The sequence below is a fragment of the Heteronotia binoei genome, chromosome 15 (assembly GCF_032191835.1).
Source record: "Heteronotia binoei isolate CCM8104 ecotype False Entrance Well chromosome 15, APGP_CSIRO_Hbin_v1, whole genome shotgun sequence".
NCBI lineage: Eukaryota > Metazoa > Chordata > Lepidosauria > Squamata > Gekkonidae > Heteronotia > Heteronotia binoei.
The window spans coordinates 7,633,746-7,656,839 of NC_083237.1; the positions used below are offsets into that span (position 1 = coordinate 7,633,746).

Below are 23,094 nucleotides of genomic sequence, written 5' to 3' on the forward strand. Positions count from 1 at the left end.
GAAGAGGAATCTATTGAATTGTGCAGAAGCGGAGATGGAATCAGTTGAACTGTGAGTCCTTCTGAGTGGGCAGTAGTTTTACTTCCTGCGTAATTTACTTCCTGTGTAATTGTTTTAAAAGCTTCTGTGATCTGTTCTGAGCTCTTGGACTAGAAGTGGGCTAATAAAAAAGCTGGCGATGCTGCCCCCCCCAGCCCTTCCTACTCCTCCCTCTGGCTTTGGATTTCACCTGTTATCATAGCCTTATGAGCTAGAAGGGTTTTGTTTTGTTTTTTAATGCTGAAATACCAGACTTAATACTAAAATCACATTGTAGATAGAATTCTGGGCAAAACAAAAATTATTTCTGGGACACCGCAGGACCAAAGGCTTCGCTCAGCCTGCAGCCCTGTGATAGCCACCTGGGAATGTGCCCCACTTCTGAGTAAATGGGGCTAAAATCGCATTACAGAAATATTATTTAAGGCTTCCCTTCCGGGGTTAGGCCAGAGATCTTTCTAGTCCCTAGTAGCAGCAAGAGAACATCCCCTGAAAGCTCAGAAGCGGCGTGTGAAACTTCTCTTGCAAGTTCCCACTGTCTGCTACTCAGAGGTATGCTGCCTCTGTATATGGAGGTTCCATCGCCGCCAACAGAATTAGCCTCTGTTAATCTAGAGTTAGCCTTTCTAAAAGCCATTTGAATCACCTGCTCAGTTATGCAGGTGAGGAATGTGTTACACAGTGCCTGGCAACCTTTGGCGTTGTTGGTAGAACGGGTAGTCGTCTTGCTCATCGTATTAGGGGCATCTGTGCAAAAGAGAACCAGTTTAACTCCCCTTGTCCCTGTCCACTCCCCCTGCAATCTAACAAAATCTCTTGCAACCTTCCCTTTATTTACTCAGGTACTATCGCTTCAATGAGGAGACTCGGTCTGTCGATGCCGATTACCCCAAGAACATTGATGTCTGGGAAGGGATCCCTGAAGCACCCCGGGGAGCTTTTATGGGCAGCGATGAGGGTAAGAAGGGGAATGAGAGAGGTGGGGAGTGGGGGGCAGGGGCAGCTGTGGGGAGAGGGATAAAAGGTGAGATCATTCCAGAAGAGTCGTCCAGTTATATATGCGTTATTGATTAAAGCAGGGGTCCCCAACGTGGCGCCCGCAGAGAGCTTTCCCAGTACCCATCAAGTGTTTTTTATAAAGTGGGCGGGGCCAGATGAGATTTTTGCCCAGCAGGACTTCTGACTGGTCAGTGGAGATCTGATTGGCTGGGCAGATTTTAACGAACATTTATCTGGCGGTAGTTGCCACCACTGCAGCACAAACATCTTCGCTGTGTGACATATGGAAGAATATGTATGTGCAAGAAAATATTTTAATGCAGTATGGTCAATCTAAAAGTCACCCCCCCCGCCCCCGTAAAACAGAGCTTCTGCCTGAAACGTTAAAAGAGTTCCTATTAGAGTTATGTGTAACTTCAGTCCCTGACATGTTACATTTGGCTCCACCCCTTTTGGCAGCCATGTTCTATTTGTGCCCGCCACCCTGCGTCAGAATTCCAAAAAGTGCCCTTTGACTCGGAAAGATTGGGAAGCCCTGAGTCCTCCACACTTGGATGAACTTAGAGTGGGGCAGTGCAGATAGGAGCAGAATTGATTTTCATTGGCTGGGGTCAGAGAGCTGCTTTAACCTCCCCACCCCAACATGTTGCCTTCAACTGACCCTTTAACTTCCCCTCATGTAAGTGAAATGGCGGCTGCTGAGGACGTTGCGAAGCCAACCTTGACGCTGTATGACCGGGCCCTTCACTGACATTGGTTTATATTGCTGTTGCATTTATACCGCACCTAACCTCCAAGTTGCTCAGGCCAGCATAAGCAATTCTCCCTTCCTGTGTATTACCACAAGGACAAGCCAATCAAGTTGGCTAGGGTGACAGAAAGTGATTAACTAAAGGTCCCCCTGTTGGCTTCATAGCCAAGTGTGGTTTCAAACTCTTGTCTTCCCAGTCTAGCACTATAACCGCTGCTCTATGGTGCCTCTACCACACCCCGGTATAACTGACAGGAATCCTGTATAGGAAGGCAATCAGAAATACATTAAATCTTTGCACTTCACAAGCTGTGGCTCAGTGGTTGAGGAAATGTTGGCAGAAATGTTTGGGGAGGGACGGTGGCTCAGTGGCAGAGCATCTGCTTGGTAAGCAGAAGGTCCCAGGTTCAATCCCTGGCATCTCCAAAAAAGGGTCCAGCAAATAGGTGTGAAAAACCTCAGCTTGAGACCCTGGAGAGCTGCTGCCAGTCTGAGTAGACAATACTGACTTTGATGGACCGAGGGTCTGATTCAGTATAAGGCAGCTTCATATGTTCAAATTCCCAGAGTCTCAAGTTTTGGTTGCTGGGAAAGACCCATCCCTGGGAACAAGACTTCCACCCAGCAGGTTTCCTTAGTACTGTTGTTTTGTTTTTTTAACGTTAGTTAAATAGCTTTATATTGATATACAAATACCAACACAGGTTCTTTGAATTCCCAGCTTTAATTTTTTTTTTTTTTTAAAGTAAGTCTCAAGCTCCTCTCTCTGTAATGAAAGAAGATGGAGACTTACTTTTTAAAATGAAAGCTGAGAATTCAGGGAACTTGATATATATTGGCATAATGGTATATTGGTATAATGGTATACTGATATAATGCTGCAGGGTTGGGTTTTTTTTTAAATAAAAAGAAAGTTTTCAGGAAGAGGAAATGGCTCCATGGGGGAAATGGCAGCCATGGCGGCCAGCCTGGGCAAATCCCAAGTTTCTTATACACATTGCATCCAGTCCAGGCTTTGTCATGGTCTATTCTGGAACCTCAGAGCAAAGCTGGTGTGGGAAAGACTGGGAGAAAGCCCGGGAACCTTTGGGAGGTGCACAAATGCACCACAATGCTGTGGGGAAGCAGTTAAAAAAAAAATCTCACCTGCATCCAGTGTGAGGCAAATAACCCATGTGGAAATACTCAGTCTCTGGAGAGCCATCGCCAATCAGAGGAGACAATGTTGAACTAGGTGGACTACGAATGGTAGCACTATATGTCCATATATAGCCAAGTTCTCCCTCTGCCTATCCTAAAGGGCCTTTTGCTAGCTGTTAATAATCCTTCAAAGCATCACGAGGAACGGTCACTGATTTATGACTGACTGCCGTCGTTGAGTAAGTGTATATTCATAAAATGATTCAGGGATGACAACTGGTATTAACGCATTCATAAATGAACAGAGCTTTCATGATATGAATCACTATTTTGCAGCGCTGAGAACGGCCACCCAGTTCCTCATAGCTCAAAGGAGAAAGCCGTTTTGATGATATAGAGCCTGGAATGGTTTTATGATAAAAGAGGGAAGATGGCACCTCAAAGGGGAACAGATTTGATTGTGTCGCTAGAGCCCACTTAATCAATCCTTGGCACCTGCAGTTAAAGGACCTCATCTGTCTTGGATCCACTGATCTGGACACCTCAGGCTTGCCAGATCTTGCCGGATATTGGAAGCTAAGTAGGGTCAGCCTTGGCTAGTGCTTGGATGGAAGGCTTCCAAGAAATACCAGGGTCATGATCCTGAGGCAGACAATGGCAAAACCACCTCTGAAACGTATCTTGCCTTAAAAACAAGCCTAGCTTGCCACCTAGAGGTGCATAACGCTAAAAGAGCTAGAACATTTGACTGCCAGACAATCTTAGGATCTCCTGGCGGTACTACGCACACTGCCATGCAATTATTATTATTGTTATCTACTTGAGATCCTAGAAGGCCACTGCCGGCCAGAGAGGATGAACAATCTGGGCTTCTGGCTTGACTCAGGATTAGGCGACCATGAAAGCCAGTGTGGTGTAGTGGACAGAGCGATGGACTAGGACTCTGGATGATCCAGGTTCGAACCCCCACATCTAGCATGGAAGTTTGCTGGGTGACCTTGACTTGTCACAAACTCGGCCTGGCCTACTTCATAGGGTTGTTGAGAGAATGAAGGAGGGAAAAACTGTTCTTAAAGCCACTTTGAATCACAAATAGGGAAAAAAACCTAGATGTAAATATGTAAATTTGATGCTTAAGTGCAACTGCTCATCAGATATATGACATTTTCTAAGTTGGCAGATACCCAAATACCTGGTAGATTGGCAGAATATACCTTGATTTCAAGAGTTGTAAGGGACATGGAGGTCATCTAGTTCAACCCCTCTGCTCAGGGCAGGAAACCCAAAAGCTAAAGAATCCCTCTGCTTGAAGACGTCCACTGAGAGAGGGCCTCTCCCTTCCCATAATTGCCTGCATATTCAAACTGATCTCACCATTAAGGAAGCTTCCACTAACTGCTGAAGTCTAGCTTTCTGTAACTTTGGCCTGGAGCAGCGGAGAGCATGTTTTTGCTCTCTTCTCTGTGCCAGCCCCTCAAGATATCTGAAAAGCGCAAATACCCCCTTCTGCCCATACACAAATGCTGCTCCCTCTCTGCTGAGGACACTTAACATACACCTGATGAATCTAGTGCACACTTTTAATCCACCACAATTTCTGATGCAATAAACCCATTAGCTTTTAAGGCAGGGGTCCCCAATCTTTTTCATCCTGCAGGCAGCTTTGGAATTCTGATGCTGCATGGTGAGTACAGGCACAAAATGGCTGCCGTGGTAAACAAAGAGGTCTGAAGGACATGATACCACCATCTGGCTGAAGCTAATCAGGACTAAGTCTGGTCTACGCCCAGATGGGTGTACACCTTTTAAAGCCTGCGGGCATCTTTGGAATTTGGACACAGTGTGGTGTGTGCAGCCACAAAATGGCTTCCGCAGGAGGTGGAGCCAGCCACAGAAAGACTGCCACAGCTTACCTTTCGTCACACAGTGCGCTGCTTTGGTGGCTGCTGCCAAAGCACAGTCAATCAAATCTCCAATGGCCAATCAGAAGCCTTGCTGGAGAAAAGCCCCACCTGGTCCCACCTACTTTCTAAAAAAAAAATTGGCCCATGGGCACAGCATTGGGGAGCCATGTTTTGAGGTCGTGCAAGACTCCCCTGTGGCCTATGAAACTGGAAAAATAGACACCTGAAGTGACAAGATTATATGCAGAGATGCCTTTTACACATGCTCCCTCATGTAGAGAAATAACCCTGCAATTAACAGGCTAGTGCATCAGAGAGAAAGATTTTGTCCTAGCCTGTTTCTTAATGCTCTGGTTTACTAAAAAAGATATTATATATAGCATTGGGAAAAGTGCAAAAAGGGCAACTAGAATGATGAAAGGGCTGGAACACTTTCCCTATGAAGGTTAAAATGCTCGGGGCTCTTTAGCTTGGAGAAACGTCGACTGAGGGGTGACATGATCGAGGTTTACAAGATTATGCATGGGATAGAGAAGGTAGAGAAAGAAGTACTTTTCTCCTTTTCTCACAATACGAGAACTCATGGACATTCAATGAAATTGCTGAGCAGTTGGGTTAGAACTGATAAAAGGAAGTCCTTCAGCCAAAGGGTGATTAGCACATGGAATTCACTGCCACAGGAGGTGGCGGCGGCTACAAGCGTAGACATCTTCAAGAGGGGATTGGATAAGCATATGGAGCAGAGGTCCATCAGTGGCTATTAGCCACAGCTTATTGTTGGAACTCTCTATCTGGGGCAGTGATGCTCTGTATTCTTGGTGCTTGGGGGAGCACAGTGGGAGGGCTTCCACTGGTGGACCTCCTGATGGCACTTGGGTTTTTTGGCCACTGTGTGACACAGAGTGTTGGACTGGATGGGCCATTGGCCTGATCCAACATGGCTTCTCTTATGTTCTTACTACTTATAGAAAGGTTTTGCAGTGAAAGGATGCATTTACAAAGAGCATCTAATCGCTTCCCTAGAATTCTGCCCCCTTACTGCTTCTACATTCTGATACATAGATGATTGCTGCTACACCTCTGGAATTTGTCACCGTTCAGAAAAACTATTATCAGTTGCATCAAAAAGCCAGCCTTAAGCTTGAGGACTTAGAACCAGCCATACAAATTTCTCATGCAAAATGAAAACGAGGACCTTTTTCTGATGAAAAAAGTTTGCTTTCAACAAAACGAAGATGCCTATTGGGAAATAGTATTTACCCCCTAAATTATCTGGATGGAATAAAATTTTGGCTTCATAATTTGCATGTGGAACAAAGTTAAGTAAAAAGTTCAAAAGCAGTGCCTAAGGCAAATAATCTGGGCTCTGAATACTTTTATTGGTGCTGAAAAACAGGATCATAAAATTAAAATTTTACGTCAAAGTTTCGTTAAGACACGCAGGCTTTGCATTGCTTAAATTTCAAGCTGGCCCCTCAGATAAAATGTTGTTTTCAGCATTCCCAATTTGGAAATTAAAAGTCTTTGGAAGTTAGTTGTTTGACAGATCCCGCAGCTAGAGTTGCCAGCCTCCAGGTGGGGACTGGAGATCTCCTGGAATTACAACTGCTGTCCAGATGTTCACCTGGAGAAAATGACTGCTTTGGAGGGTGGAGTTGACTTCCCCAGTCTGCACCCCAAAATGTTTCCCAAGTGGGAGTTGGCAACCCAGCTCAGAGTCCAAATTGGCACTGGCCACAACTCTCCCAAGTTTTCATGGAATTTATTGGCCCTCCAATATTATTTGTGAGGGCTCTCTCCTTTCTCGCCTGGTTAACACTCTCTTGTTTTCTTGTTTGTCTATCCTGCTTCTTGTACAGCTTTCACCTACTTTTACAAGGGGGATCGTTACTGGAAATTCAACAACGAAAAGCTGAAGGTGGAGTCCGGATATCCTAAGTCAGTGCTACGGGACTGGATGGGATGCAGCTCAGGGGGCCGCCCCGATGAAACGGAAGTGATCATCATATCAGTGGACGATGCCGATGAAGGGTCGGTGAACGCAGCAGCGGTAGTGTTGCCGGTCCTCCTGCTTCTCAGCATCTTCGCCTTGGCGGTGGCCATCTTGATCTTCAAGCGCTATGGCACGCCCAAGAGGTTGTTGTACTGCCAGCGCTCCCTGCTGGACAAGGTGTGACAGGGCAGCTCTTGGAACCTGGGCTAGGGGCGCGGGGCACTCCTCCCTCCTGCTGTTTGCCGCAAATCTCTCCTCCCTGTGCTCTTCTCTTGGATTCCTTCTGTTTTGTTGCCACTGACTCTGTGTTTCCCTGCTGCCATCTGCCCCCTTCCTTTCCTTTGCCCTTCCCGTCTGCCTCCTTCATCCTTGTGCGCTACTTTCTCACCCTAGTCCTGTCCTGCCTGCTGCTTCCCCTGCCACCATCTCTTCCTTCTGAATCGACTTCTCTGGTTCTCCTTCTGTCCCTCTCCTCCAATCCGCACCCTCCATTTTTTGCATTTCCCCACCCAGTCTCCATGCAGCGAGTGTGCTGAGCATGCTCATTAACGTAAGGCCAAAGAGGACCTCTGTGATGGTTTTCCTTCTTCCAGCCCCACTGTAGTCTTTCCCACTCTGGGGCATCCCTTGACCTCACAAGAAAAGACTTCACTTTGACCCTTCAACTGATATATTGGAAAAGTTGACACGGCTGATTCCCACAAAGTTTTGGTCTCGCTCCTGGTGGGATCAGGGGTTAATTGACAGGGTCTGAAACATCTGTCATATCTGAACTGCCCCCTCCCCAGTATTCTCTTTTTGTGCTGTAATTTCTAGGGGGGAGCTGGGGATGGATTAGGGCCATGGGGATAGATGCTCTTCATTGGCTCAGTGAATAAATGAGGGGCGGGTCTTCAAGAATGGGTACTACGAGGACAGGATTTACACATTTTTTCATGCAAGGGGGCAGAGCTACATCGATGACCCAGGGAAGTTAAGCATTCCAATGGTGGGGGGGAGGGAGGGGAGAGCAAGGAAGCATTCACAGCATTCCAGAAGGAACTATATCATTCCAGTGGGCTTGGCTTGAAAAGGAAGGAGGGGCAATGGCTGACCAATAGAAACACAGATGTCGATTACCCAGAAAAGAGCAGAAGGGAGGACTGTTAGTGAAACACAGTAGGTGGAGTCTAAAATGTGGGGTGTGGCCTAAGTGACCACCCTTCTAGAGTAGAGCCATCTTAAAGGACCAACCGTGATCCGGGGTTGGGAGGGGAAAAAAACAAGGATCTCTGTGCAACACAGCTAGCCCCTTGGTGCTCTGCATGTAACGGGATGAAACAAGTCTGAGCAAAGGGAAGAAGGAAGAATTGTTCTGGTTGACGGGAGGAGTAGGTAGTTACAGACAGTGGAATGGGACGGGATTGGCGGTGGTCAGTGGGTTCAGATTTTGGCAGTACGGTTCACATAATTTCGCATCGGTGTTTACTCCCAAACACCTGATTATACTTGCATAAAGTTTACAATCGTTGCTTCTTATCCGTTTTGGATTCTACATTTAAAAAAAAAATTATAAGGGTTAGCAATTTGTAAAGGGAAAATGATGTTGCACCAAAGAACTTGCCTCACTGCCTTATCCTCCTTTCCTAGGGAAAATTACAACGTTTTTTGGTTGAATATGTAATTTTTAATTATTCTACAGAAATGCCTTTTTTTTTTTGGAAAAAAAAAATAAAAATAGTGCATTAACAGGGTGGGAAAAAATAGAATAGGAGTTAGAGCTGAACCCCAGAATCCTGCAGGCCGGGAATAGGGGGTTAAAACTCTCTCTCCTCTTCGGACCATTTTTAGCTGGGTGGGTTGGGTGATGCTAGGGTTGGGTATTCGAATGGTCTCCAAACGGAATTAAACTGCGTTTAACGATACACTTGTGTTCGCGGGTGGGTTTTTAATATTGTTTATGTTTCACTTTTATTATTATTGTTATTATTTTCCTATTAATAATAAGTACCCATTCTTTGGGAGGGGTCTATACGTACATTGCTAAGAGCCTACGGGCTATTAAATTCTGTTATTCCTTTAACATTTAGCAATAAAAACCCCATTTCTTGGGCGGAAATGGAATCAAAATTCTGGGAGTTTTTCAAGATTTCTGTTTTCCTCTCCCCACCCCCTACACAAATTGTTCAGAACTATTTTGTTATTAAAAATAATCACCAGAGAATTTTTTTTTAAAAAAAGAATAAATGCTGGAATTTCCCCCCCTTTTTAGTAGTATTTTGTTTTAAAGTGTGATTTATTTTGCTTTTGGGTGAATAATAAGTACTCCGGGGGATTTGTGGAACTTTGGGCTTACTGTTTCCCACAAATATTCATTGGCTCAAAACATTCAAATTGTCTGTACATAAAAATATCCGTGTCTGTGCATGCCATAAAGATTTAGTGAGTGAGTCTGTGACCTAAAATAATAATGAGCACTTTTATGGCACTTTAGAGAGTTCAGAGCATTCTCACATGCATTATCTCAGTAACGCTAAAAGGTAAAGCACCAGTGGTTTCCGACTCTGGGGTGATGTTGCTTTCACAGCGTTTTCACGGCAGACATTTTACAGGGTGGTTTGCCATTGCCTTCCCCAGTCATCTACACTTTCCCCCCAGCAAGCTGGGGACTCATTTCACCGACCTCGGAAGGATGGAAGGCTTTGTCAACCTGGAGCCAGCTACCTGAACCAGCTTTCGCTGGGATTAAACTCAGGTTGTGAGCAGAGGGCTCCGACTGCAGCTTTACCACTCTGCGCCACGGGGCTCTCTCTCAGTAACACAACAGCGCTGTAAATCAGATCAGTATTAGCATATTGCCTCTGGTTGGAGCTACGGTCACCTTTTGACCCTCGTGGCAGAAATGGGATTCAAACTGAGCATGCCGTGGTCCTTAGCAAAGTCTTTTGGCTGTTTCACTGTGCTAGTAGTCAAGAACAGAAACTTGGAATAATGTAATTCAGTTAGATTTTGCACACCATCCAAAATAGAAATGGTCAATTCCAGCTCCTTTAACTTAAACACACTTTGAGACAGATGGATTTAACCTAGTGGTGTCCAGGACTTGCCATTGAGAGGGGATACCACCTTCGCTGCCCATACCTAATATCTCCTCCCAGGTGAAATGGAGAGTTAATTAAAACACTGATGCGTGGTTCAGGCCTTTCCAGAGCCTGCCTCTACCATCTCTGAACGCACACAGCATAGACTGCTTGTTCGAAATGCCTGTGCCTACAACCCGAGATGGTTTGTGACTGTATTACATCACAAATTGCCCCGAGGAGAAGCTCGGAGGTTCAGCTATGGAAAATAAAATGCTGTCGATTACTGAATTTCATAGCCTCGTCTCATCTCAAACTGGGCCTCCCAGTTTTATGCAGGGGGTGGGTTGTACAGTGAACCATCACAGGCACAGAACAATCTGCCGTTGTACCCTGGTTGTAAAAACTCAAGAACATCAGAGAAATAGTACCAGATGGGGGGCTTCCAGCTATGACCGAACTGCATAAGGAAGAAAAGGGTGTTTCCAGCTTCATGCTTTTGTTTTGTGTCCCGTTCAAAAACAAGGATTTCGGAGTCAGATTCCCTTGGTTTTCAATTATGATGTGGGGATTCTCGTTTGAAAATAACCTTTAATTAACCAGTGTTATTGCGTAACATCATTTTGAAATCTAGTAGCTTTTGAAATCATCACTGCCATTCCGGGAAAGTCCGTGAGTGGTTTGTGATTGTTTTGATGAGGGATTCAGTTGGGTGGGTTTACTTGGGGGGGGGGGGGGGTAACATGCTTAAAGTTATCATGCTGACTCACACAGACTGGGACTGAGCTGCAGAACTCGAAAGGTTCTAGACCCAAGTCTCAGGAACCAGCTTGAGCTCTGGTCTGGCTCTTACTAGGGGTGGTAACAGAGTGAGGTAGGGAATTGGATGTTACAGTCTTTCACAAATATGCCATATATGATAAGCATCAAAAGCGGGAAGAGTTTTTAAACTTAATAACAGTACTCTGTCACTGTAAAGAGCATCACCCAATTTTTCTTGCTGGGCAGTGTTCAACATGCTCTATGTCTTGTCCTTTTTTCTTTTCATAAGTTATGACCGCAGAGAGCCATAGCTCACTAAGGGGCTAGGGAAACAGTTTTAAAGCAAAAAAAAAAAAGTATTCTGAGAAAAACAAAAGCTTGCAAAGGGCTGAAACAAATAAATTATTAAAAATACCCAACGGAGGTACTATAGTTAAAGTACGACCCTGTATCCTGTCTCCGCCAACGTGACGGCAGTCAAACCACAACTCCCTCCTGAATTCAATTGAGTCAGGAATAATTCGATGGATACAAACAAAAGAAGGGGTGTCTGTGCTATAGCCAGAACCCCCCACTGGCCAAATGGGCAAGGTGGGAGAAAAGCTGTGAAGCTGGCTGTCAAACCCAAAGACAGCCCTAGAGCAGAAGCAAACCCAACTCTCTTTCTCTCTCCCCCTTCCGCTCTTCTGTGTGTCCCGTGCACTTGGCAGAGATCCCAGGGCCTGATCTCATCATGCTTTCGTGGCTGCCACATCTGGAAGCAATTGCGGGGCGGGAGGGAGCGATGTGTTCAAAACACAGCTGGAATCAGCAAGGCCGGGACGATCGGGGTGGGGGAACCGAATAAGCTAACGCAACGCGCTTGCCCCCATCTCCCTCTTCCCCCATAGCAGTCAAATCAGCTGCCCATTGGTGGATGCTATCGCCGCGGGATGGAAAGAGGGCCCTGGAACCAAGAAAAGCAAATTCCCTTTTCACTGCCCACCCCTGGCTGAGCCACTAACCCAAATTTGGACTCCAAGTTCCTGTATTCGAAAGCTAAAGTCACGAGTGAGGCCTGGCTTTGAGATTAGGGGATGAAAGCCGGCGGGTCATGCCAACTGCTTTCAGGTAGCGCCGATCCTACAGATTTCTCCCTCCTCCACCAATATAACCCATGCTACTCAGTACGATCGCATCCACTCTAGGAGCCACTGAGACAAAAATGGCAACACTCAGGGGTCATTTTGTAGAAAAATAGGTGGTGGAGCTCATCCAGGGATTGTTATGCAGCTGCACATACTATTCAATGGACACGGAGGTGGAACTCTCAGAAAGGTTCAGGAGCTGCGCTCCTGTGAGCTCCCACTGAACCTGAGGCCTGGTAACACTGCGTTGCCCAGGGTTTCCCCTTAAGAGCACAATTGAATAGGCTGAGGAAGGCCAGGGGGCATCGTTTTCAAGCTCAGCATAAGAACATAAGAGAAGCCATGTTGGATCAGGCCAGTGGGCCATCCAGTCCAACGCTCTGTGTCACACAGTGGCCAATATATGTGTGTTTGTATATACACACACACTCTCTAGCAGACTCTAGGAAGGAAATGGACCCCTCTGCCTTCACAGCCGACCCTCCCTTTCTCACCTCTTTCTTCCTGGGAGGCGGTGACCTCACCTCCAGCAGACCGTGGTTCCCACAGGGCCGAGAGGGGAGCACGGATACAAAAAAAGAGCATGGAAAAGGGAGAACCCACACAAGGGGAGGACCCGGCGCTCCATTTTTCCAAAAGGAGGCCAACATTCTTTCCACCCTGGCCTGCAGCCACCCTTCCGAAAGCGCAGCCAGGCCCATGGACAGAATAAGACGCTTGAAATCTTTACAGCTCTCAGCATTAGAGAAGGGAAGCCCTTATTAGCCAAAGCGTCATCTGTGTTCGCTAGTTAATTTTTTCCCCCCTCACGCCTCCTGCTGGCTGAATTCTGCCTAAGCCCAGAGGCACTATTGACATAGTCCAAGGCTGAATTTTGGCCTAAAAATTCGAACCTGGCAGGTTCGAACCCTCGAGAAGGGAAGTAATACAGCACAGTATTTGGACCTGGAGAACCCCACATCATAAGCTCAGTAAAAAAAAGGTAAAGGTAGTCCCCTGTGCAAACACCAGTTGTTTCCAACTCTGGGGTGATTGCATCACGACGTTTTCACAGCAGACTTTTTACAGGATGGCTTGCCATTGCCTTCCCCAGTCATCTACACTTTTCCCCCAGCAAGCTGGGTACTCATTTTACCGACCTCGAAAGGATAGAAGGCTGAGTCAACCTGGAGCTGGCTATCTGAACCCAGCTTCCACCGGGATCAAACTCAGATTGTGAGCAGAGAGCTTGGACTGTAGTACTGCAGCTTTACCACTCTGCGCCATGGGGCTCCTCTATAAGCTCAGTACCACAGACTTATGGCTGTACATCCGCCCACAGGGCCATTTCCTTCATTGCTAGCAGCTGTTACTGGGGCTGGTTTTCTCAGAACAATCTGTTCTCAAGACTAACAACTGGCCTTGGTAATAGATGGTCTACCTCAGGAGTCCCTAGCAATATTCCCTCTAAGCTGTGGAGTCTTGTGAGCAAAAATTCTACTTTGTGAGCTACTGGCATGAAATGTTGTGAGCTACTGCATAAATTATTGTTCTCTGGGGCCATTTTTCCTGAGCAAAGACTAAAACGTGTGAGCTGGAGGCTAAAAAATGGTGAGCTAGCTCACACTGTTTAGAAGGAACACTGGTCCCCAGCCCTTTTAATCCTGTGGCCACCTTTGGAATTCTCCCATAGGGTGATGGGAGCAACTACAAAAAAGCCAGGAACTTCGATAATGCATAACTCTTGAGGTCTAACTCTTCAACTTTTCAGGCAGAAGATGATGATTTAACGAGATGCCTTTAAAACTGAACATATTGTTTTGACGTGAAGATCCTTGAGCCGTGGTAGCAGCTTTCGCCAAAGCAGTCTTTTTTTCAATCTCAAACCGCTGCTGGGCACTACTCCATGTGATCCCACCCACTTTCTAAAACATTTGACAAGAATGAGGAAAGGTGCCTACAGGTTAGCCAAGCACCCAGACAGGTAGAGGGGCCCAAAGAGCAACAGACCCCTTTACCACATACTCAGCCAGAACAAAACCACTGTCGCTAGCCGTAACTCCCAATCAAGACGCTTTGAAGGCACAGGGACCATCTCCTGCCAAATACACACAGATGGGGCCTCTCTTCCTCATAAGACTTCTCAGTTCTCTACCTATAATCTCAAAAGCTGCTGCAAGCGAAACTGGGGACTTCAGCACCCTACAGTCCCTCACTCTGAGAGAAGCAAAGGAAGATGATCTTTGGTCGTGGTGGAAACTGACTTATAGTGACCCTATATGGCACGGCTGTCAAACTCAATTGTTATGAGAGCCAGATCTGACATGAGAACTTGTCGGGTCGGGTTGTGTTGGGCCAGGCCGTGTGCTTACCTATTTAAGGTGAGGTAGCAGAGAGATAAACTTTTTAAAGGACACAGGAAAACACGACTAAAGATTAAAAAAAAACATGCTTAAAACATTAGCACTTGTTGGTCTTAAAGGTGCTTTCTTTGCATCTCTCCCATGGGATCCAGGGAACTGGGCAAAGGAAACTCTGGCTCTTTTTCTCCCTGCAGGGGACCAGGAGGGGGAGGAGCCTCAACCAATGGAGAAAATCGAAGTTTTGCTCTATAGCTCCTGTGCAATTCAGCAAGCCTTACAAAACAAGTTGAGATGCAGAAGGAAGCAGGAGAGAGGGAGAAGGAAGCAGACAAGAGCCAGTAGCATGGGGGCCTGATTTGGCCCCCGGGCCGCATGCTTGATGCCCCTGCTATAGGATTTTCAAAGCAAGTGACATTCATTGCCTACCTCCACGTCACAACCCTGGTATTCCTCAGAGATCTCCCATCCAAACACTAGCCAGGGCTGTGTACCTTCTGAGATATCTACCCTGGGTTTCTCCAGGCAGGGCCTGGCAGTGTCTGGGGTGGGCGAGTAGTAAGGCCAAGTTACTTAAATGGGTTGCTGGAAATTAGCCTGTGCAGTGCCGGTTGTTTGAATGTATTGTTGTGGGCTTCAACACTTGCTTGTGATATTACCTGTATATCTGGAAATCACCTTGAACATATGATAGCAAAGTAATACCGTGTACCTTTTAAAGCAGAAATCCTGCACAGCTGTGTTGTCCTCCAGCTGACAAACCAACAGGAAAGCCCTTGCCAAAGCCATTCTCTTGTCCCTTCTGCGCCTTCCCAATTGCCCCCTTTTGGATGCTATACCCATCCCCACTCAGTGTGCACAAAATGGTCGCCACACAGGACAGCGGGTGTGCAAAGCGAAGGGTAGGGCAAAGGTGAGGTTGGGAATCTGATAACCCCCTTCCCGATACACAAAGCCGTACACACAAAGTCTCACATTAGGACCGAAGATGTTTATGTTAATATTTATTTGGGCGGTGGAAGGATCCCTCCTTTTGGCTGGAGTCTGTTGCGATACTTTTCCTTGGCCTGCCGCTCTCGTTCCCTCTGCTTGGTCTCCCATTTCTCCATCCCACGGTCCATCTCTGAAGCGATCATGGCTACACGGCGCTGAAGGGAAAGACGAGGAGCAGGGTGAGCCACGTCTGAGACGATCCTTCCCCACAAACCTTTGTTTGCCAAGCAGAAACACGTAGAATCCTACATTCCAGTTCTTACTTTGCAGGCATGTCTGCATCACGTACTGAAATGTTTCAAGCGTCACCTTCCCACCCAAAAGGCTGTGGGAAGCACCAGACAGCGCACAAACTTTTGGGTTCTCCAGAAATCTTTGTCAGGTTGGATGGTGAAGAGGGAGGGGAGGAAAAGAAAAGACATGATGTTGTAGGCCGGGGGGGGGGGGCAAGCTTGCATAACGTTAAGAGCCATATAGAATAAATGTCAGATCTTTGAGATCCGCAATACATAAACGTCACATGTTTGAGATCCGCAAGACATGAACGTCACACGTTTGAGAGCTGCAAGGAAGGAAGGAAGATAAATGGGGGAGAGAAAGGTGGAAAGAAAGCAACTTTAAACTTTAACTTTAGGCCTTAATCTTCAGGCCTCTTCTCTGCATCTTGTTTACAATGCCTGCTAGGTTTGATTAGCTAAAGTGATGCTGGATGGAGCTGGTCTCAGGTTGTACCTTTGGCTTTTTTGGAAGAAGATGAAGATATTGGATTTATATCCTGCCCTCCACTACGAAGAGTCTCAGAGCGGCTCACAATCTCCTTTCCCTTCCTCCCCCACAACAGGCACCCTGTGAGGTAGGTGGGGCTGCAGAGGGCTCTCACAGCAGCTGCCCTTTCAAGGACAACCTCTGCCAGGGCTATGGCTGACCCAAGGCCATGCCAGCAGGTGCAAGTGGAGGAGTGGGGGATCAAACCCGGTTCTCCCAGATAAGAGTCCGCACACTTCACCACTACACCAAAGAAGGAAAAAAAATAGACTCCATTTGAAAATATAAGGACTGGTTATCGGTCAAGTGTCTCCCAGACATGAGTTCTCACAAAAGGCTGAGAGCCAAGGGAAAAATGTGGAAGTCATAAAAGACAAAACTGGAGATTTCAGATAAAACATTACATAAAATTCAAACTGGGTAATGTTCCTTAAAGGGAGAACAAGAAACCAAACAAACTGTTTGGTTTAGAAACACATTTCGTTCGTGACTGCCTTGTATATTTTACAAACTACTACTTTGCAGAAGGCTGAAGGAGTCAGGGAATATCAGCGCTTCCAGACACCACTTTACCCGTTCAAGCACCCCTGACAGAGGAGAGGACTGAAGGTTAGGGCATGGTATGCAGTTTGTCTTTTTTTCTAAACATCCAGTCTGACGAAGAATTCCAGAAAGCTCAAAATCTTACACCTATTTTGTGTTCTTACGGCTTGTGCTTCTGGATTCAGCAAAGATGACTGGGAGACGTGTAAAGGAACTGAGTAGTCTTCCACAAAACTTTAGAATTTACGAAACCACAGTTCCCATGGTTTTTTGAGGGAGAAGGTGGCATTAAAAACAGTGTCCTATCTACAGGTGTTATATAAATGTACCAGGAATCAAGTCTTCCTGAAAGCCTGGCACCTTATACCAGATGGGGGAAAGAAACAGGATTCCCGCAGTTTCATGTTTGGTGGCACTTAATTTACAGGCTCCAGGATTAATTCTGCCACTAGGAACTAGTTCCCCAGAGCTAACTCCCCGCACCAATTCAAGCTTTGTGTTTTGAACATATCCTAAGTCCTACAAGGTACAACTGACACTTCACTTACAGCAAATTCTCTGTTCTTTTCCTGCCGACGAAGGTAACCTTTCATTGGTGGGGCAGGGCGCCCATCTAAGGAAAAAGGGGGAAAGAGTTTTAGCAGACACCTGAATTGCTCTTTTTTGTGCTTTCCACGGCATGTGATCCTGTGGGTTCGTCATGAGGGAAATCAAGATCAGTTACCACCAGTGATGTGGGTTTTCTGAAATATTTTGGATTGGAAGGTTTCCTGAGGTCTAAAAGTTAACATGGGTCTCATTTAGACTGTTTGTTTAAATTATAATTTAACATAAACAACAAGTCGCCCATGGGCATCTTACATGCTGTGTAAGCACTGCAACAACTCTTCAGCACTGTTAAGCTGAAATATTTGATTCGGAAAAACAAAAACAGACTTTATGTTGATTAAGCGTTACATGTGTGTGACAAATCTAATACAGATTTTAACAGGCTTGTTATTTCTATGTCATTGTATGCATTTTTTAGCTCTGTATTTAAATTGTTTTAATGATCTGTGTTTTCGGGGAGATAAGTTTAAACTGTTTTAAAATTTGTTAGCTGCTTTGGTGGCCTTTGTGAAGGCAGACAGATAAGAGGGACGGTGACTCAGTGGTAGAGCATCTACTTGGTAAGCAGAAGGTCCCAGGTTCAATCCCTGGCATCTCCAACTAAAAAGGGTCCAGGCAAGCAGGCGTGAAAAACCTCAGCTTGAGACTCTGGAGAGCCGCTGCCAGTCTGAGTAGACAATACTGACTTTGATGGACTGAGGGTCTGATTCAGTATAAGGCAACTTCATATGTCCATATGATATAAACTTTGTAAAATACATAAAGCATACAGAGATCCCCAACATAATACACCTGTGGTGCTCACCTGCTTCTTCACTAAAGCCAACCACTAACCCTGATTTTTGTCCTTTTCACTGCTGGTACCTCAGAAGACCCCACGAGGTCTGTATAGAGCAGGGGTGTCCAAACTGTTGCTCGGGAGTCACATGTTGCTCTTCCACACATATTGTGTGGCTCTTGAAGCCCCTACGGTCCATCAGCCAGTTTGGAGAAGGCATTTCTCTCTTTAAATCACTTCTCTAATCCAAGCCAGCTAGCGGCTTGTTGAATGCATTTAAGTTAAAGTTGCTTTCTTTCCACCTCTCCATCCCTCCCCCGACCTGTAACTCTCAAACATCTGACATTCATGTCTTGCAGCTCTCAGACATCTGAAGTTTATTCTATGTGGCTTGTATGTTAAGCAAGTTTGGCCACCCCTGGTATAGAGGGTCCATTCATGAACAGCTGCCCATGTTACAAGAGGATGTTTAGCTCAGAACCTCCCAATATTTTGTAATCACCCTCAAGTGACAGCACCTCCTACCCTTCCTTCCTCAACATCTCAAATGTGCTTGTGGACTCATCAAGGTCGAGAAGCCGTGTCCTAATATGTACCCTTGTGAAGGACAGTCTCTTGAAAAGAATTGATTCCAGCTTTGAAAGTGCCCAGTGTACTCAGTAATGTATCTATGAAGTCAGTAATACATTTTATGAAGCTAATTTTGAAAACAATATCACAGATCTGACTAGAGATACTGGAAATCTCCAAGCAGGACCCAGCAATGGTGAATGTGAAGCAGTAGTTCTAATCCGGATTAATCAGGTTTCTTTGGGAAAAAGATAACTACCGTATTTTGCGTATTGATGCATCAAAGGAACAACAACAAAAAAGGGATATGGGTAACTCTTCAGCACACACTCTCACACACTTCTTACCAGCAAACGACCAATCGGGCAAGTCTGTCATGGGCCCGTACTGTGACCCGTTCTCAGCTAAAGCATGTCTGGAAAGGAAAGGTCAAACGCTTAACAAAGCTGCTAAAATCATCAACAACAACAACAACAACAAAATTTTATTTGTATCCCGCCCTCCCCGCCGGAGCATGCAAAAAACAAGAGGAAGATTCACTCGTGGAGAACCTTTGTCCTTTAGCAATCCCACCTACGTTTTCACAAACATTTCACATGTCATGGCTCAGTCCAGCCACCAAAACCCCCTTCGTGCCTTCACCTTAATTCCTGTTCACTACTCCTAAATCCACTTACAGCCTTCCCTTTCTGCCATTTTCAGGATTCCCCCGTCAGCTCTAACACTGATTCTTCCATTTCTGGCACTCACTTCAATCTCCATTTTATACCAGTCTGGTCTGCTGTGCTGCAGTGAAAGCTCCGAGACGCCAAAGCAATTTTTGTCAGCTGGGATCCTATGGAGCAAAAGTCGGACAAGAAAATGCAAGACTGAGTAGTGCAGCTAAAACACAAATAGTTCTCATAAAATTAAGTGCCAGTGTGTCTGTGGCATAACACTGAGAATGCTGGACTAGCACTGGGGAGACCTGGGTTCAAATTCTCACTCCATCTTGAAAGTAACTAGTTGATTTGGCGGTTAATCTCTCTTTCAGTCTGCCCTAATGGCTAAGGGTAAGAGGAGTGTGGGAGAACCACATTTGCGGAAAAACTTTCATATAGCATTTGAGACATGTTTGTAACCACTGCAATGACCATATAAGGTAAATCTGAGTGGTCCATGCTGAGATTTGGTGGCTCGCCTTGCAGCCATCTTGTGTTTTCACCACAGAGGTAAAATTGTCTCAAGAACCTGATATTTGAGCTTGATGCCATGATGCCCATCACCCGGGTATGAAAAAGTACAAGTTTTGCAAAAGGTGTCCTCATTAAGATACTTGGACTGGGATCACGCACACTAAATAATGCACTTTCCAACTGGATTTTCCTGTGTGAACTGGCAAAATCCAGTAGGAAAGTGCACTGAAAATGGATTGAAAGTACATTAGTTGGTCTTAAAGGTGCACTTGTCTACTGCTTTGCATTATTTAGAAGAAGAAGAAGATGAAGATATTGGATTTATATCCCACCCCCCACTCCAAAGAGTCTCAGAGCGGCTCACAATCTCCTTTACCTTCCTCCCCCACAACAGACACCCTGTGAGGTGGGTGGGGCTGGAGAGGACTCTCACAGCAGCTGCCCTTTCAAGGACAACCTCTGCCAGAGCTATGGTTGACCCAAGGCCATTCCAGCAGGTGCAAGTGGAGGAGTGGGGAATCAAACCCGGTTCTCCCAGATAAGAGTCCACACACTTAACCACTACACCAAACTGGCTCTCCGTGTGCGATCGCAGTCTACGTGAACCAAAGGCCACCCTCAAAGATTTAAAAGGAACACAAAGTGGAGATCCAGGTTCAAATCTCTTTGGGCTAGATCCAGGTGGGCAGCCATGTTGGTCTGAAGCAATAGAACGAAGTAGGAGTCCAGTAGCACATTCTCACATGTTGCTGTTTTATTGGTTTTCCACGCTAATGCTACCCAGATCAAAGGTTTTCTCAATTTGTTAATTTTACTATTCTGCCATTGGATTTTAACTTTGTACCACTTTGCATTCTAAGCCACTGCCCTCCAGCTATATGTAACTCTACTCACTGTACCTCATTCCTTGTCTGAAGAAGTGTGCATGCACACAAAAGCTTACATTCCGAATAAAACTTTGTTGGTCTTAAGGTGCTACTGGACTCCTACTGGACTTTGTTCTATTTCTTTGGGCTACTAAAGGTGCTACTGGACTCCTACTTTCTTCTGTCTCTTTGGGCTCGTCACTAATCTACCTCACTGGGCTATGCATAAAACAGAGAAGGGAGCAGTATGCATCACTGGAGAGCCAGTTTGGTGTAGTGGTTAAGTGTGCGGACTCTTATCTGGGAGAACTGGGTTTGATTTCCCACTCCTCCACTTGCACCTGCTAGCATGGCCTTGGGTCAGCCATAGCTCTGGCAGAGGTTTTCCTTGAAAGGGCAGCTGCTGTGAGAGCCCTCTCGGCCCCACCCACCTCACAGGGTGTCTGTTGTGGGGGAGGAAGGTAAAGGAGATTGTGAGCCGCTCTGAGCCTCTGAGAGTCTCTGAGAGCCAGTTCGGTGTAGTGGTGAAGTGTGTGGATTCTTATCTGGGAGAACTGGGTTTGATTCCCCACTCCTCCACTTGCACCTGCTGGAATGGCCTTGGGTCAGCCATAGCTGTGGCAGAGGTTGTCCTTGAAAGGGCAGCTGCTGTGAGAGCCCTCTCAGCCCCACCCACCTCACAGGATGTCTGTTGTGGGGGAGGAAGGGAAAGGAGATGGTGAGCCGCTCTGAGACTCTTCGGAGTGGAGGGCGGGATATAAATCCAATATCATCTTCTTCTTCTACCCTCAGCTCCTTGTTGAAGCAGCTGGAATAAAAAGCTATTAGGCGTATAAGTAAATATAAGTCCAGTGAAGGGCTCTATTAGTTGACAACTGATAAAGCACGTGTTTCACTTTAGGTCAGGACGCCAGAGGACTATTTCAGTTGCCCTTAGAGCTTTACTTCACAATGCTAGATAACTATGAGCCAGTTTCCAAAGCAGCAACAAAATACAGCAGGCAAGACAGCTACAGTTTAAGGAACTGCAATCGCCACCGGTGCAACATCCGAACCAGTTTAACTCAAAAGTGCAATGCAGCCCCCGCCCCTGATCCTTTCCCGCATTTCAGAACTCCATACCCAGCTTCTTCATCACGCAACTTGCCATTCTGACGATGTAAAAGAAACGTGCTTTTGCGTTCACAACGCCGGCAGTCAGAAACTAACTCCCAGAGCGGCCGTTTTTACAGAAACACAATGGACGCCGCCATTTTGGAATGAGTCTCTCGCGCAGGAAGGCGGCCTCACGCCCCTTCCATGGTGAAGACCTTTCCTACAGGGCGCCGCCATCTTGTACGGATAGCTTCAGAACTCCAGAAAGGACAATAAGAAAGAGGGAAAACCTTCGCGTTCCTAGAAACCTGAGACCTCTTTATTTTCTGTGCTGAGAGACCTACTGGTGTTTGTTTCCCACATTTGAGAAAATAGCCATGAGGAGCCCCAAGCCAAGCACCAGCCATTTATAGCGGACGCCATTTTGTAAACGCAAAGACGTTGTCCAGGGGAACCCGGAAGTTGGTCCCTCTCGCCATATTGGATGAGGGAACTACTTGGGCCCTGCCTTTTCAGAACAGGGTGATCAGCGTCCACACGGAGGACGCCTTGACCTTGTCTTTTCTGATGAACCCAGATATTCACGCCGATAGAAGTCAGAAAGTTTTTAAAATTGTTTACATTTATGGACGCTGCTACTCTGTGAGGGGGTGGGGGGGAAAGGGTATCTCCTCCATCTTTGAAATGGGCACCATGCGGCTGGCGCCATCTTGGACCGCGGTTGCTAGGGAAGCGGTCGCTATTGGTAACGAAAGAAACAATCGGAGAAACGCGGACTCCTGCGGCCGCGTGGCGCAGAGTGGTAAAGCAGCAGTACTGCAGCCCTGTGGGTCTGAACTCTGCTCACGACCTGAGTTCGATCCCCGGTGGAAGCTGGGTTTTCAGGTAGCCGGCTCCAGGTTGACTCAGCCTTCCATCCTTCCGAGGTCGGTCAAATAAGTACTCAGCTTGCTGAGGGGAAAGTGTAATGACCAGGGAAGGCAATGGCAAACCACCCAGTAAAAAGTGTGCAACGTTATGAAGCAATGTAACCCCAGAGTCGGAAACGAGTGGTGCAGAGTGTTAAAGTGGCGCAGAGTGTTAAAGCTGCAGCACTGCAGTCCTAAGTTTGATCCCCAGCGGAAGCTGGGTTTTCAGGTAGCCGGCTCCAGGTTGACTCAGCCTTCCATCCTTCCGAGGTTGGTCAAATAAGTTCTCAGCTTACTGGGGGGAAAGTGTAGATGACTGGGGAAGGCAATGGCAAACCACCCCGTAAAAAGTCTGCCATGAAAAGGTTGTGAAAGCAACGTCACCCCAGAGTCAGAAACGACTGGTGCTTGCACAGGGGACCTTTCCTTTTTCCTTGATTAACATTCCTGTCTCCCCACCCCCTTTTGAGGGCTTTTGTATTTTCTTACCGCAAGCAATTATGGTAACACATGCAAATATGAAACAACCAAGTTCATCATATGCGATAACTGGAAACCAGGTGCTATTCCAAGAACAAAGGGTTCTGGCACTGCAATAAAAGTGCTTACATTTCAGGGAAACAAACTACAGGAGTTATTTGGCAATAACCCAGGGAGTTTTTGCAGTTGGGAACCAGAC

General features: G+C 46.3%; 2 protein-coding genes across 2 annotated transcripts in view; one reads left to right on the top strand and one right to left on the bottom strand.

Annotated features, from left to right (window-relative positions):
* The window catches only part of MMP14 (matrix metallopeptidase 14), a 31,172-nt gene extending 24,054 nt beyond the window's left edge, over positions 1 to 7,118 (top strand). The window contains exons 9-10 of the mRNA XM_060255361.1: positions 882 to 997; positions 6,693 to 7,118. Of these exons, the coding sequence (XP_060111344.1) occupies positions 882 to 997; positions 6,693 to 7,009 (433 nt within the window). The 3' untranslated portion in view covers positions 7,010 to 7,118. The remainder of the gene's footprint in view (positions 1 to 881; positions 998 to 6,692) is intronic.
* Positions 7,119 to 15,100: 7,982 nt separating this feature from the next.
* MRPL52 (mitochondrial ribosomal protein L52) lies at positions 15,101 to 21,886 on the bottom strand. The gene is made up of 5 exons (XM_060255402.1): positions 21,535 to 21,886; positions 19,122 to 19,206; positions 18,719 to 18,786; positions 16,963 to 17,027; positions 15,101 to 15,261 (listed from the first exon to the last, which is right to left on the bottom strand). Exons 1-5 carry the CDS (start codon positions 21,560 to 21,562, stop codon positions 15,118 to 15,120), a joined length of 390 nt encoding a protein of 129 aa, XP_060111385.1. The 5' UTR covers positions 21,563 to 21,886; the 3' UTR covers positions 15,101 to 15,117.
* Between the last annotated feature and the right edge of the window lie 1,208 nt (positions 21,887 to 23,094).

Bases quoted from the DNA above. Each gene is read 5' to 3' on its own strand.
- MRPL52 (XM_060255402.1), bottom strand. From the start codon at position 21,562: ATGGCAAGTTGCGTGATGAAGAAGCTGG. The intron at 17,028-18,718 runs GTAAGAAGTGTG...CTTTTTCCTTAG, and splicing joins GCCCGATTGGTCGTTTGCTG to ATGGGCGCCCTGCCCCACCA. The intron at 15,262-16,962 runs GTAAGTGAAGTG...CTTTCCCTTCAG, and splicing joins AAAAGAACAGAGAATTTGCT to CGCCGTGTAGCCATGATCGC.